General features: G+C 41.2%; 1 protein-coding gene and 1 non-coding gene across 2 annotated transcripts in view; both read right to left on the minus strand.

Moving 5' to 3' along the window:
* Ep300 (E1A binding protein p300) overlaps positions 1-15,954 on the minus strand; it is a 72,711-nt gene that overhangs the window by 50,542 nt on the left and 6,215 nt on the right. The window contains exon 2 of the mRNA XM_059247908.1: positions 2,960-3,597. Within this exon, the coding sequence (XP_059103891.1) occupies positions 2,960-3,597 (638 nt within the window). The remainder of the gene's footprint in view (positions 1-2,959; positions 3,598-15,954) is intronic.
* LOC131897283 (U6 spliceosomal RNA) lies at positions 15,281-15,386 on the minus strand. The gene has a single exon (XR_009375636.1). It is a non-coding gene; the product is annotated as a U6 spliceosomal RNA (small nuclear RNA).

Genomic DNA, 15,954 nt, shown 5'->3' on the forward strand with positions numbered 1-15,954 from the left:
ATGTGGCTCTGCCTATAAAGTGCTGGAATCAAAGGTGTGTGATATCATGCTGAGTTTAAGTTTTTTTTTTTCTTGCCAGGCAATTACACAAGCCTTTAATCCCAGAACTAAAGTGGCATAGAGGCAGGTGGATCTGAGTTTGAGGCCAGCCTGATCTACAAAGCAGAGTACCAGGACAGCCAAGGCTACACAGAGAAACCTTGTCTCAAAAACAAAAACAAAGAGACAAACAAACAAACAAAAAAAAAAAGAAGAAGAAGAAGAAGAAGAAGAAGAAGAAGAAGAAGAAGAAGAAAGAAAGCCCTTTTTTGGTGTAATATTCCTTTCCACTGTGTGAAGATATGCCACTGCAACCTATTTAGCAATCGATTTAATAAAAAGCTAGGCAGGAGGTATAGGTGAGGCTTCTGGACATAAAGAACTCTGGGAAGAAGGCAGAGTCACCAGCCAGACGTGGAATAACAAGGATGGGCAGAATGGAGATGGAATAATGAACACGTGGAAGATCACAGATTAAAAAATATGGGTTAAGTTATGAGAGCTAGTTAGAAACAAGCCTAAGCTAAGACCGAGCTTTCATAATTAATAATAGGTCTCTGTGTCATTTTTTCTGAGCTGGCAGCTCAAAAAGAAAAGTCTGTCTACACCCTTTACCAATGAAGCCAGCTCTCTAATCCCCCCTTTTTTTCCTCCTTGAGGTAAGGTTGGTCTTTAACTTCCTATAAAGCAGGAGAAGACCTTGAACCTCTGGTCCTACTTACAGATCCCACATGCTGGGATTACAGGCATGTGCTGCCACATTTGATTTTATGCAATTCTTTGGAATTGAATGTGGGGCTCTGTACATGCTAAGCAAACCCTCTTATCATCTGGTCCTAATAAAATCTTTATATATAGCCAGTCATGATGGCACACACCTTTACTTCCAGCACTCCAGAGGCAGAGGCAGGGAGATCTCTATGAGTTCAAGGCCTGGTCTACAGAGTGAGTTCTAGGACAGCCAGGACTACACAAAGAAAACCTCTCTCAGTCTCAAGCTAACAAAAACTCTTTATATGTGAATTTCCCTATTTAAAATTTAAACCAGGTGGTGATGGCACACACCTTCAACCCCAGCACTCAGGAGGCAGAGGCAGAAGGATCTCTGAGTCTGAGGCCAGCCTGGTTGTACAGGCTCAAGAAACATAAAGGAGGACCACTATAAAATGCCAGCCACAAGCCTGGTGGTGGTGGTGGTGGTGGTGGTGGTGGCGGCGGCGGCGCCTTTAATCGTAGCACTTGGGAGGTATAGGTAAGCGGATAGCAGTGAATTCGAGGACAGCCTGGTCTACAAGCGAGTTCCAGGATAGCCAGAGAAACCCTATTTCAAAATAGGAAAAAAAAAAAAAAGGCCTGACACAATATGACTGCTACAATAATGAACTCACAGCAAATGTGGTTACTTGAACAAGATGTGCAGTAAAATGGTTCAGTGGGTAAAGGAGAGTGTGTGCACACAAGGAGAGAATAAAACTTCAGAGTTGTTGGTATCTCCATATACCTGCTGTAGCATACAATGAATGCACACCCACACTATTTTCAAAAGAAGGAGTGGAAAGTACTATGAAGTAGAGGGTAGCCTGCTCAAGATGGAGCCCATTAACATCTCATCATGGATAGGTGAGAAGTTCACGAGTGGCAGTTAAGAGTTGCTAGGGAAGGAGAATTCATTTACTCCAGTGGTATAAGCACAGGACAGTTGCCCATGCTCCAGTAAGTAACACCATGCCCATGTATGCAATCCTAATTAAACTCAATGGGTCAGAAGCAATAATAATAAAAAGATACAAAAAAGCTGGGTACAGTGGCCTATGCTCTTAATCCTAGCATTACAGAGGCAGGCAGATCTGAATTCAAGACCAGTAAGGTCTACATAGTGAATTCTAGGCCAGCCAAGGATACATAGTAAGACACTGTCTCAAAACAAAACAAAACAAACAAAAAATTTCAAACAAGGCCCAACATCTGGTTATTGAACCACCTAGAATGCTAGTTAAATTTTCATAGGTTTCTTTCTTTTCTTTTTTTAATCCACAATGTCATCAACTATGAATAATGTTTAAAGTGAAAGATACTTACCCTCACTCATCCTTCCCATCCCCCTAAGTGCTAGGCTGGAGTGAAGAAAAAATTTAAGATGGAGGAAGGGGAGCTGACTAAACTATAGATGGTGGGTCATGGGAAGCAGAGGCAGGAGGAGAACAGTTGTTAAGACTGAGATCAGCCTGGACTACATTGTGAGTTCTAGCCAACCAAAGTATATAGCAAGACCTTGTCTTCTACTTTTTTTTTTCAAGATATTTTTATTTATGGATATGTGAATGTGCCTGATTAAGGTTTTATGCACAATGGATATATGTGCATGTACCCACAGAGGCCAGAAAGAGTTGGATCCCCTGGAACTGGAGTTACAGGCAGTTGTGAGCAACTTGTGTGTGCTAGGAACTGAACTCTGGTGCTCTGCAAGAATAGCCAAGACTTAGTCTTAATAAATACATGTATGCATGCACTCAAGCTTGCACGCACGCCCATTCACATGAGTCTCTAAGAAGTAGAACAAATGAATTCTCTACCTAAACAGTGTTAATACCTACTATCTTAAAATTGCACTTTTATAAGGAAACTACGAGAATAATGTGGAGTCTAAAATGAATTGAAAATATTACAATAGTTAGGCCAGAAAGATTAGGAACTACAGGCAATAATTTTAGAACAATAATGAAGGTACAAGATATCAGTTAAGTGTAAAACAAAATATTTTTCTTTTCTATAAATTTCATAAAAGAGCTTCTTAAAACTTATACCAACATATTAGATCCTTGGTACATAAACACATGAATAAATGAGTAACTTCAAGCTCTTCCCGCATCACTAAAACAGCCAAATGGGTACTCTGTACACAAACAAAAACAGAACTCACCTTAAGAGGCTGGGGGCCTCTCAATCCTGTTTGTCCTCCCATCTGAGGAGAACCCTGCTGTAGTGGCTCAGTCAGTAAGTTGCCAGCGTTGCCCATGCCGGGATTGGGGTACTGCATATTCGGCCGTCCCCGTCCTGCTCCAATTGAACCATTCATGACTTGATTGGGCATTATCCCTTGTCCATTGCCTGCAGCCAACATTCCAGGATTCATGCCAGCATTCATCCCTGGGTTCATTCCCATGGTAGGCTGATTCACCGGACTGTTCATCATACCTGCTGTGGACTGTGTAGGACCCTGATTTGGTCCACTACTGCCCATCCCCATGTTGGGAGAAGTCAAGCCTGTCTGTGCCATTGGGCTTTTGACCATGCTATTTATCAAACCTAATCCAGGGCTGTTCTGTTGGGCCTGGCTGGCCATAACTTGGCCTGGGCCACCAACCCCCATATTGAGGTTAGGGGAACTACCAGACCGTAGCAATTCTGACAGCTGTTTATGTTTAGAGGCTGCATCTTGCACTATGCCAAGACTTGTCTGAAGCTGACTAATATCGCCACCATTGGTTAGTCCCAATTCCGTAGAGTTGATTAATTCATCTGGTAAGTCATGTTCCAGATCAAACAGTGAACCAAAATCTAAAAGCAAATAGAAAAGATAAAGTTTAACACAACCCAAATCAGACGCACATAAGACAGATTCTTCGTAAGCATGAATTAATCCTATCTACACTCTCCATAGAAAACTACATGTTTAGTTTTTGTATTGCAGGTTTTCATATACTAATTATGCATTTTTTAAAAAGTGCTAATTTTGGTTAGACAGGTTAAAAAACTTAAGAACTGTGCCTAAAATAAGACCAAGGGAAAAGAGGGCTGAATGTTGGTAAAATACCTACTAAATGAGTTGCCGAAAAGTTAGTATTAATAATCATTAAAAGGTGTGCTAGAACACTGTCTTCAGGCGGGCAGTAGTGGTGCACGCCTTTAATCCCAGCACTCAGGAGCCAGAGGCAGACGGATCTCTATAAGTTCAAGGCTAGTCTGGTCTACAGAGTGAGTTCCAGGACAGGCTTCAAAGCTACAGAGAAACCCTGTCTCAAAAAACCAACCAACAAACAAAGTGTGCTAGACCAGATAGACAGCTGATCGGAGAATGGCACTTGCAGCCAAGCCCGGCAACCTGAGTCATGCCCAAGAACCCACATAAATAGAAGAGAACTGAGTCCTGTAAGCTGTCCTCTTGACCTTCACACTCACACATGTACACCAACACACAAATTAATAAAAATGTCCTGTAAAAATGTGTTTTCTAATTTTTACTTCATATGTGTTTATGTGTGTACTCTTAGAGATCAGAAGAGAGCATCAGATTCCCTGAAGACAGAATTACAAGTGGTTGTGAGCTGCCTAACTTGGCTGCTGGGAACTGAACTCAGTCCTGTGGAAGGGCAGGAAGGAGATGCTGTTAATCATCAAGCCCTCTTTCCTGCCCTAAAACAAAAAAAATAAAATAAAATAAAAAAATAAAAACTAAAATATCATAAGCTCATACTTATAATCCTAGCACTTAGGAGGTTGAGGAAGGAAGAACATTGCCAATTCCAGGCTTGCTTGGCTAGTGAATTTCAGGCCTGCCTAAACTACAGTGAAACCTTGTTTCAAAAACCTAAAACTTTTGTAATTAAACTGAGCAATTCCAGCGTTCCATAGAAGGAAAGTTAAAAAGCAAACTAAATACTCTAATACATAGACAACCAATACAGGTGTGGGTGCAGTCGAATAGAACCAACTAAGTGTGAGCCACAGTAACAGGCTATCTACTACTTCTATCACTTCTCAAATCACAAGTACATTCTTTGCAAGTGGAGTGATTTTTGGAGTTAATTTGCTCACATATGACTTGTTCCTACACAAAATCTAGCCAGAAAGGGGTACAGAACATTGCCTCTGGGTACAAACAGCCAATCTCTAGCTCAGCCAGGAAAGTACATAGTATAGATTTGGGCTCCTCAATATTGGCACTTTAGCATTTTACACCAGCAAATCCCTTCTTGTATGGCAAGGGGAGAATGTCTAAGGTTTTAAAATACCCAGAAGTTACTTCTCTCTGCATTTGATTACAAAACTTCAATCACCAGTTTGAAGTTTGCAAAACTTCAAACACACACACACACACACACACACACACACACACACACACACCCCTCCAGTATGATTTTAGCCCAATGTTACAGCACACTCCCATAATTCCAGCACTTGGGAAGTGGAGGACAGAGAAGTTCAAGTTCATTCTAGACTGTATGAAACATTGTCTCAAAAACAAGTTTCCAGACATCACCAACTGCAACCTGGAAAGGCCAAGTTGTTCCTTATTGACCTGTGAATTGTAATGATCTGCTTTAACATTGAAGTATTTAAGTTTTCTTTCCTTTAAAAGTTTCCAAATAGTTTTCACGTGGAAAAAGCACTAATGGAAACTGGGCAGGGTGACACACACTTGTAATCTGGTGCACACCAGAACTTGGAAGATGTAGACAGGAAAATCAGGGGTTTAAGGCCAGCCTGTTCTACTTGAGGTCCTATCTCAAAATAAAACACATTACTGTGGGCTAGAGAGATGATTGAGCAGTTAAAAACCAGAATTCAGATATCAGAACCCACACTGGGTAGCTCACAAATGGCCTCCTGAGGAGGCATCTACACTCTCACAAACACATTCACACAAACACATAAAAAAAAAAATCTTTTAAAACAAAACACATTAATGGGTATTTAATAATTAAAGATACTTGAACCTACACAATCAAAAATTAGTCCAAGCTAGAAAAATGGCTCCATGGATATAAATGCTTGCTGTTTAAGCTTAAAGTCTGAAGCTTGGATCCCTAGAACCTGTAATCCCAGTGGGAGGGAGGCAGAGACAGGGAATACCAAGACCAAGCTGCCAAATAGATCAGATCCAGTTTCCAGTCAGATTCAATATAAGAAAGCAGAGTGAGATCAAGGAAGACAACCCAAATCAACCCCAGACCTTCACATACACACATTTGCATGTATACCCATGTGGATGCTAATGTGCACACCACACACATAAACATACGAAAAAAATTGGTCCGCTTCTGATAGACAATCATTTTAATGACCCACTTGATTCAATCTTATTAAGTATAACTCTTTCTATAAGTGCCCCCCCCCCTTTCTCTCTCAAGACAGAGTTTCTCTGTGTAGCTGCCCTGGCTGTCCTGGAACTCTCTCTAGACCAGGCTGACCTCAAACTCACAGAGATCTGCCTGCCTGTGACTCCAAGCGCTGGGTTTAAGTGTGTACCACCTGGCTCATGCCTTTAATCCCAGTACTCAGAAGGCAAAGGCAGGCAGATCTCTGTGAGTTTGAGTCCAGCCTGGTCTACAGAATAAGTTCCAGGACAGCCAAGACTATAGAGAAACCCTGTCTCAAAAACAACAACAACATGCTTTATGTGTTTCTTTCTGGGGTGTGATTTGGTTTGTCTTGTCTCATTTAGGCAGGGTTTCATGTATTCCGGGTTAGTCTTGAATTCTCTAATTAGTTGAGGATGATCTTGACCTTCCAATTCTCCTGCCTCCATCTCAAAAGTGTTGGGATTACAGCTGTGTCATCACACCTGATAGGTGCTAGAGATTGAACTTCATGTGTGCTAGGCAAGCAGACTACTTACAGAGCTACATATTCCTAGCCCTATAGTCTAGTTTTTTTTTTGTTTTGTTTTGTTTTTTTTTTACTTTCTTCTTTTAAAGAATCTATCAGGCCCTTTCTACCACAACAATGTAATAAACTATGCAGGAGTTGGCAAGACTGCCCAGTGGACAGTGTGTAGTATTGTTGCAGAGGAGGCACGTTTGGTTCCTAACACTCAATTCAGGTGGCTCAGAACCATCTATAACTCCAGCTCTAGGAGACTTGAAATCTTCTGGCCTTCAAGAGCAGTACATTCAAATGCACAAACCCAAACACAGATACACAAATAATTAAAATTTTTTAAAAATTTTAAAAACCATAGATAGTTTGGAACATGAATTTTCAATGAAAGTTATCTAAAGCCACCATTCAAAGAATTGCTTAGTATCTTTACTTCCTTGTTGTTTACATTATTGAGTTCTGTTTTGTTTTGTTTCTGAGACAAGGTTTCTCTGGAACTCACTCTGTACACTAGGCTGGCTTCCAATTGAAGAAATCCTCCTGTCTTGCCTCCTGAGTATGGGGTGTAAAGGCATGTGACAACACTGTATTAAGATTATTTTAACTACATATATTTTTACTTTCCACTGGAGTATCCAGGGAAAGTCTATTATCAGCACACTGAACATAAAGTGAAGGAACCTTTAACTACTTAGAATTTATACATGTCACAAATTATACAGAAAAATCACAAAATAAACAGTAATACAAATAGCAGGGGCCCTGGGTGGTGGTGGCACATGCCTTTAATCACAGCACTCAGGAAGTAGAGCCAGGTGGATCTCTGTGAGTTCAAAACCGGCCTGGTCTACAGAGTGAGCTCCAGGACAGGCACCAAAACTACACAGAAAAACCCTGTCTCAAAAAAACCAAAACCAAAACCAAAAAAAATAGCAGGGGCTACCTGTGGTGATATTGTGTTCCCCAATATATTGTGTACCCTAATAAACTTATCTGGGGTCAGAGAACAGAACAGCCACTAGATATAGAGGCCAGAAAATGGTGGCACACACGCCTTTAATCCTAGCATTCCGAAGGCAGAGATCCATCTGGATCTCTGTGAGTTCAAAGCCACACTGTTAACAGCCAGGCATGGCGACACACAGTTTTAATCCCAGGAGTGATGGCAGGAAGCAGAAAGGTATGTAAGGCGTGAGGACCAGGAACTAGAACCTGGTTAAACTTTTAGGCTTTTAGTAGCAGTTCAGCTGAGATTCATTCCAGATGAGGACTCAGAGGTTCCAGTTTGAGGAAACAGGATAGGCTGAGAAGTTGGCAAGGTGAGGTTAGCTATGGCCTGTTCTACTTCTCTGAACTTTCAGTGTTCACCCCAATACCTGGCTCCTGGTTTGTTTTTATTAATAAGAACTTCTAACAATTCGTGCTACAGCTACCTACCAAGATGGCTCAGCTAGTAAAAGGCTCCTCCTGCCAAGCCTGAAAAATGAGTTTGATTCCCCCATACATACGGTGGAAAGAGACCACACCGGACTCCAAGTTGTTCAGTGTCATGGCACATACAAATAAACATGGGGGAGGGAGGAACATGTTTAAAATAATAATAATAAGAAGAAGAAGGAGGAGGAGGAGGAGGAGGAGGAGGAGGAGGAGGAACCAGGCCTTTAATCCCAGCACTTGGGAGGCAGAGGCAGGTGGATCTCTGTGAGTTCAAGATCAGCCTGGTCTACAGAGAGTTCCAGGACAGCCAGGGCTAAACAAGAAACCCTGTCTCCGAGGTGGGGGTGTGGGGTGGAGGGGCTGGAAATACAACTTAGTTGATATATTGATGGCTTGTTTAACACACTGAATGCTGTGGGTTTCCTCCCCAATGCCAAACAAAACTGGGCTTGAAGTGGAGTGTTAGAGAGATGGCTCAGCAGATGACAGCACATATTGCTCTTGCAGAATTTCAAGTTCAGGTCTCTTACTCATGTATACCTGTTTAGCACAGGCCTTTATTCCCAGCACTTGGGAAGCAGAGGCAGCTGAATCTCTGTGAGTTCAAGATCAGCCTGGTCTACATAGTAGTTCTAAGACAACCAGGACAGAAAGACCCTGTCTCAAAAAATAAAACATGAATAAACTTAGGGGGCTGGAGAGATGGCTCTGCAGTTAAAAGCAATAGTTTTGTTTTCAGAAAAACTGATTCAATTTCCAGCACCCTCACGGTGGCTCACAATCATCTGTAACTAAAGTTCCAGAGGATCTAACATCATTTTCTGGCATCCACAGGCACTGCACATTCATTGTACAGAGACGTACACAAAGGTAAAACACCCATACACACACACACACACACACACACACACACACACACACACACACACACGCAAAAAAGTGAATGGGCAGTGGTGGCGCACGCCTTTAATCCCAGCACTCGGGAGGCAGAGCCAGGCAGATCTCTGTGAGTTCGAGGCCAGCCTGGGCTACCAAGTGAGTCCCAGGAAAGGCGCAAAGCTACACAGAGAAACCCTGTCTCGAAAAACCAAAAAAAAAAAAGTGAAATTGGGAAAAAAATTTTTTTAAAGAAAGAAAGAGCCAGGTGTGGTGGTACATGCCTTTAATCCCAGCACTTGGAAGGCAGAAATAGGACAACTTCAACCAATTTGAGATTAGCCTGGTCTACATAGGGAGTTCCAAACCATCCAGGGCTACATAGTGAAACCTTGCCTCAAACAAACAAACAATGAAAAAATAGATGAGAGTTCAGGGGACTGGAGTGACAGCTCAGAAGATAAAAGCACTTGTTGCTCTTACAGAAGACAGAGGTTCAGTTCAAAGAGCCCACGTGACATCTTACCCTCTTCTGGCCTTCCTAAGCACCAGGCACATTAGGTGGTACATACACATACATGCAGGCAAATACTCAGACACATGAAAAATAAAATATCAGCTGAACAGGCTAGACCCAGGGCTCAGTGGTTAAAAATTATTGCTTTTGCCTTAAGACCTGAGTTCAGTTCCCAGCACTAAAGTTGGCAGTTCACAACTACTTGTAATTCCAGCTCCAGGGGATTTTACACATTCTGAGCGCGCACACGCACACGCGCACACACACACACACACAAACCCACAGATGCACTCACATACACATAAACAAAAATAGTTTTGTCTTTTAATCAACAATAGTTTTGTTTTTTAATTACCTCAATGCCATATTCACATTAAACCTAAACTGTGTGTTAATTTATCACTGCACACTTCTTGGTTTTCAATAATCTTCAGAATTTGTTCAAAAGGAATACGTACAGGAGTATAGACAGGTAAAGTGTCATGTTATGTATTTTTAAAATCTCGTAGAGGGGCCAGAAAGACAGATGATTCAGTAGCTAAAGGCACTTGCCCCACAAGCCTGAACAACTGAATTCAAATCCTAGAACCCATTTAAGGTAAGGCAAACAACTCCACAAAGGTCTCCTCTAACCCACACACCAAATGCATACTCAATCAAGATAAATAAAATTCTAATTTTTTTAAAGCCTCCAGCCAGGCAATGGTGATACACACCTTTAATCTCAGCACTCAGGAGGCAGAGGCAGAAAGATCTCTGAGTTCTAGGCCAGCCTGGTCTACAGAAGGGTTCCAGGACAGCTGTTTTGCTATCAGGTCTCTCCCTGAAACTGATTCTGTATATACTGCTATCAGAATAGTTTTTCACCAACCTCACTTCTACTCCTATAGTTTTTGCTGTAATAACCAAATAAATGGCAAATTCCTTAGCATATTTGTCTTATCATCTTCCCAATATCCTATCCTCTTCCATCTGTTTCCATGAAAACACCCCAAGCACACAGGGTATGTTCCAGCCACATCATTTGTACTTACTTTATGTGCAATACCCTTCCCCATGCCTAAGAAAATCTAAGTACTTTCTGCCCTAGCAACTTTTGTTCAAATACATATTAAGCTATATGAATTTTTCCAGCAACATCCAAGACCCATGTCTGAAATATTCCTATCAGCTAACCTTTTTTTGTTTTGTTTTGTTTTGTTTTCGAGGCAGGGTTTCTCTGTGTAGCTTTCCACTTTTCCTGGATCTCGCTCTGTAGATCAGGCTGGCCTCGAACTCACAGAGATCCGCCTGGCTCTGCCTCCCGAGTGCTGGGAATAAAGGCGTGCGCCACCACCGCCCGGCTCAGCTAACCTAGGCTGAGCTTATAAGGAAACAGTGTATGTGTGTGTACACCACCTCACCAGGTCCTACATTCAAAGAGCAAAAAACACCTTAGTTCACCTTTATATCTCAAATGCCTAATCCTTGGTAAATACTCAGCACCTGCTGCTACCTACAAAGGAACAGAAACCAAATGAAATCAGAAGAAACTTTAAAATGTCCAAGTTTTAACTCCCCCAGCATATTCATTCATTCATTCATTCATTCATTCATTCACACACACACACACACACACACACACACACACACACACACACTCTTACTTCTCTTCCTATAAATTACCTACTCATCTTCCCCAACCTGAAATCTGGGAATGCTCTTAGATTCTCCATCTGGCCACTTACATTGGAAACAATGCCAAGTTCTGTCTCAGCCAACTAACTTCCAAACTTTCCCACTTTTTTCCATCTTCTGTGATAAAGACCACCCATACTAGAGCTAGAGTCCTTTAAACATCACTTCTTACTGCCTTCTTCTCAAGTCTTCCTTCATTTTAATATCTTGCATCCATTTAAATGGCTAAAATGTAAAATTTAAACTTCTATAAGTATTGTTAGTCCTGAATGATTAACCCCTTGCTCATCTCTCACTTCTACCCCTCCAGTCAGGTTCTCAGAATGATCACACTTTCAAGCCTCATGTACGCCCCCTGTTCTAGCCAAATGACACTCTTATTAGCCATATCTATTATCAGATTCCAAGACAGGACACAAATGCCTCAAAGATATTCACCAATGTCTATAAACTAGACTAAAGGCTCCATATTCACCCATCTGTCCCTGTATTTCCCAAATAAATTCTGGTCACAACAGACTTGTTGGATATCAATGTCTTCCCCCTGAATCTGTAATTATAGGAAGGCAAAAAGAAATCATCTCTGTCTGAACTACCAGAGTGTTCCATAAACCAAGGATCTATGTGCAGCATACAAGCATACAAAAAAGTATTAGCCCAAAAGACTACTGCCATCTTGTTAACTCTTTAATATTCTTCAAATTATGATTCACAAGCTTAGTAGTAGGCCATAAAACTAATCGAGAGGCTCTGAAAAAACTCAAACTAAATACCTGGATGTGGTGGCACATCCCTGTAACTCTAGCACTCAAGGAGGCTAAAGCAGAAGGGAGAAAATACCAGAGTTCATTATCAATGGGGTGAGGAGATGGCTCTGTCGGCCAAGTGCTGCCACTCAAGCACAAAGACCTGAGTTTGGCCCCTAGCAGCCATGTAAATGCCAAGCAGTGGCACTGTGATCCTGACCCTGAGGAAGCTCAGAGAGGAGACGCCCTGAGCCTTGCTGCTCAGACTGTCTAGCTTAATCAATGAGCTTCAGATTCAGTGAGACCCTGTCTCAAAAATTAAGGTGAAGAGTGACTACAGAAGACACCCTAAATCAACCACTAGTCCACATACATACAGGAACATAAAAACACATACACAGTAACTTTACACTGTGACCAGGGTTTCTGGTTCTACATAGAAATGTAGTTTTTAATCCTTAAACTAGGTGTTGATGGCTCAGACCTGTGATCCCAGTATACAGGAAGCTCAGGTAGGATTGTCTTTTAAGACTGTCATTCATGCCGGGCGGTGGTGGCGCACGCCTTTATTCCCAGCACTCGGGAGGCAGAGCCAGGCAGATCTCTGTGAGTTCGAGGCCAGCCTGGTCTACAGAGCGAGATCCAGGAAAGGCCCAAAACTACACAGAGAAACCCTGTCTCTAAAAACCAAACAAACAAACAAACAAAAAAGGCTGTCATTCATGTATGTATGTTTGTATTTCTTAGTGTGATTAAAAAACAAAAAACACAAAACACCGAGATGCACTGCATTTTTCTTCCTCTTTCTTTATATAAAAAAGTATCTTTTGTCCAAGCATGGTGATTCTACCCTCAGAACACCAGGCAGGTAAGAACTATCGGGAGAGATCTAAAGGAAACCTGAACTACTGGGCTATCACAGAGTTCCAGGCCACCTTGTAGTACAGAATGAGACTCTGTCTCAGAACAACAACACAAACAGTCCCTGAAGAGACAGCTCATCAGTAAAGAGCACTTGCTACTTCAAGGGTTCAATTCCCAGCACCCACATGGTGCTTCACAACTGTCTGTAACTCCAGTTCCGAAGGATACAATGCCCTCTTTTGGCCTCTATGGTACCAGATAAACACACATACATGCATACAAAATACTCACACATAAATAAAAAGAAAAGAAAAACTATCTAGACAAACAAATGGAAACTGGAAAAAAACTACTGCTCAATCATACAACTTTTGCAAAAAAATCATCCTTATCTTGAACACTGCCAATAGGAACAATCTGCTTTCCAGTTTCTCACACTTTTTTTTAAAAAGATTTATTTATTTATTATGTATACAGCATGTATGCCTGCAGGCCAGAAGAGGGCACCAGATCTCTTTATGGATGGTTGTGAGCCACCATGTGGTTGCTGGGAATTGAATTCAGGACTTCTGGAAGTGCAGTCAGTGCTCTTAACCTCTGAGCCATACCAACTCATTTTTAATTACTTAGATACAAAACACTGTGTGGTAGCACATACATTGTTTTTGGGTGTGTGTGTGTGTGTGTGTGTGTGTGTGTGTGTGTGTCTGTGTTTGTGTGTGTGTGTTTACTTCACTTTTATTTTTTCTTAGAACAAGACCTCACTCTAATCCAGCCTGGCCTACAATTTGCAGTTTCTTGCTTCCAACGGCCAAATGCTAGGATTACAGGTACATCATGATTAAGATACTTTTTGTTCTTATTTTTGCCTCTCTGCTCCCATATTCTTTGCTGAAAGACTTAAACTTTGAGTGGATGATGCACAACTCTGCTACACTTACTTGATCACTATTTCTAAACTCTTAAGTCCTTGCCTTTGTCTTCATCCCATTTTATCTATATGACCATTAAAATAAAACCCTACCACTAATTTCCTGTAGTGGAGTTGGCAGCAACTAGTTAACATAATGTGCACACATTGTACAACATCAAGTGCTGTCTTATTTAGTTTTATTTTGTCCCAGGGTCACTTTATGTAGCCCTGGATAGCCAGAAACTGTATCACTTTGTAGCCTAGGCTAAACTCTAAGGGTAAATAGTTAAGTATCATCTTCCTAGAATTCTGGCATTTATGTAAATACTACCACACACAGCTTTCCTAAACCATTTCATAGAGAATTCTCACTTATTCCTCCCCACAACACTACAATTGTGGGTGCTACAGGTAAGAAAAATGAACCATAAGTCAAGTTATTGGCCCAAGGTTCAGTTAATAAACATAGGCATGGGATTCTCAATTCTAGAAGTCTGACTCTAGTACCCATTTAATCAACCCCCCTCTTTTTTCCCTCCAGAGACGGGGTCTCACAATGTAGCTCTGGCTGTGCTGGCACCAGCTCAGTAGACCAGGCTGACCGCAGACTCACAGAGAGCCACCTTTCTCAGCCTCCAGGGCTGGGATTAAAAGCGTGCGCTGGCGGCGCCGCCGCCAAACAGCCCCCATCTTTGTTGTTCATTAGGTTGTCTTTTTTTTTTTTTTCTGAGACAAGATCTCATCACAAGTAGCCTTGGGTGGCCTAGAACTAGCATGTAGACCATGCCAGCCTCAGAAGTATTTTTCTCTCTCAACAAAATTGCAGACTGTTCTTTGAGGCATTTATTTTAAAAAGAATCTACATCTAAAAACAAATTTTATCTGGAGCTGGAAAATGGCTCAATGGTTAAGAGTACTTACTGCTCTTACAGAAAACCTAGGTTCGGTTCCTAGCACCCTCATGGCAGCTCCGGTCTCAGGGGATCCACACCTTCTTCTGATCTGAGGGCACCAGACACATACATATATACATACATACACACATACATGCAAGCTAAATATACACACACAAAATAAATATATAACTAAAAGTTAAAAAAAAATCCAAATTGCTAAGAGGTTAATTAATCAATCAATATTTATTCTCTTAGCTCCCCATTGTGTATGTTCATGTTCATCACAGCATGCATGTGGTGGTCAGAGAACAACCTTGTAGAGCCTGTTCTCCTTTTTAACCTTTACATGGGTTCTTCTAATTGAACTAAAGTCTACAATATTGCACAAGCAAGTACTTTTACCCACTCAGCCATCCTGGCAGTCCTATTTTAAACTCTTCAAGAAATGAGCAAGAAAAATCTGTATCAAAATTTCAGAAGAAACTACTAACCATCATATGAGAACAGTCATTTGCAAAAATCAATATTGTTGTCATTTGCAAAAATCAATATTGTTATTTTGGTTTCTTGGTTTTGTTTCTTGAATTTTGTTTGGAAACAGGGCCTTACTACACCATAGCCCAGGCTGGCCTCAAACTCTCAATCCTCCTTGCCATAGCGCTGGAATTATAGGTGTGCACAAATGAACACATCCAACTCAAAATTTATTAATTTTTAAAATATGGAACACTTCACAAATTTTCATGTCATCCTTTGCAGAGGGGTCATACAATCTTTCTGTATTGTTCCAATTTTAGTATATATGCTGTCAAAGCAAGCACAAATTTAATGTTTTAATTTGTCTTAATCTTTAGCATAAGTTGTTTCACTCACCCATTAATTTCACTAACGTTTCTCACCCTCAAAATAACTTCAAGCCAGGTGTAATGCAGATGCCTGTAGTCCCAGCTACTAAAGAGGCTGAACTGCAAAGTCAGTTGAACCCTAGAGTTTCCAGACCACCTAGGCAACACAGCAAGACCCCATCGCAAAAGGGAAAAAAAATCTAGCCGGGCGGTGGAGGAGTACGCCTTTAATCCCAGCACTCGGGAGGCAGAGCCAGGTGGATCTCTGTGAGTTCGAGGCCAGCCTGGGCTACCAAGTGAGTTCCAGGAAAGGCGCAAAGCTACACAGAGAAACCTTGTCTCAAAAAACAAAAACAAAAAAACAACAAAAAAAAAAATCTGAAAACCACAAAATAATTATTTCCTATTTCCCATTAACTAATTGTTGGGTACTATAAACTGGCAGAATGACTTCTGAATTGTTTCTGTAAATTTACCAGGAAGAATTACTTTATATTCCCACTTGTATCAGTCAATATTCTTCCTACAATTCTTCCCTTTCTTT

The sequence above is a fragment of the Peromyscus eremicus genome, chromosome 20, assembly GCF_949786415.1.
Source record: "Peromyscus eremicus chromosome 20, PerEre_H2_v1, whole genome shotgun sequence".
NCBI classification, from domain to species: Eukaryota; Metazoa; Chordata; class Mammalia; order Rodentia; family Cricetidae; genus Peromyscus; species Peromyscus eremicus.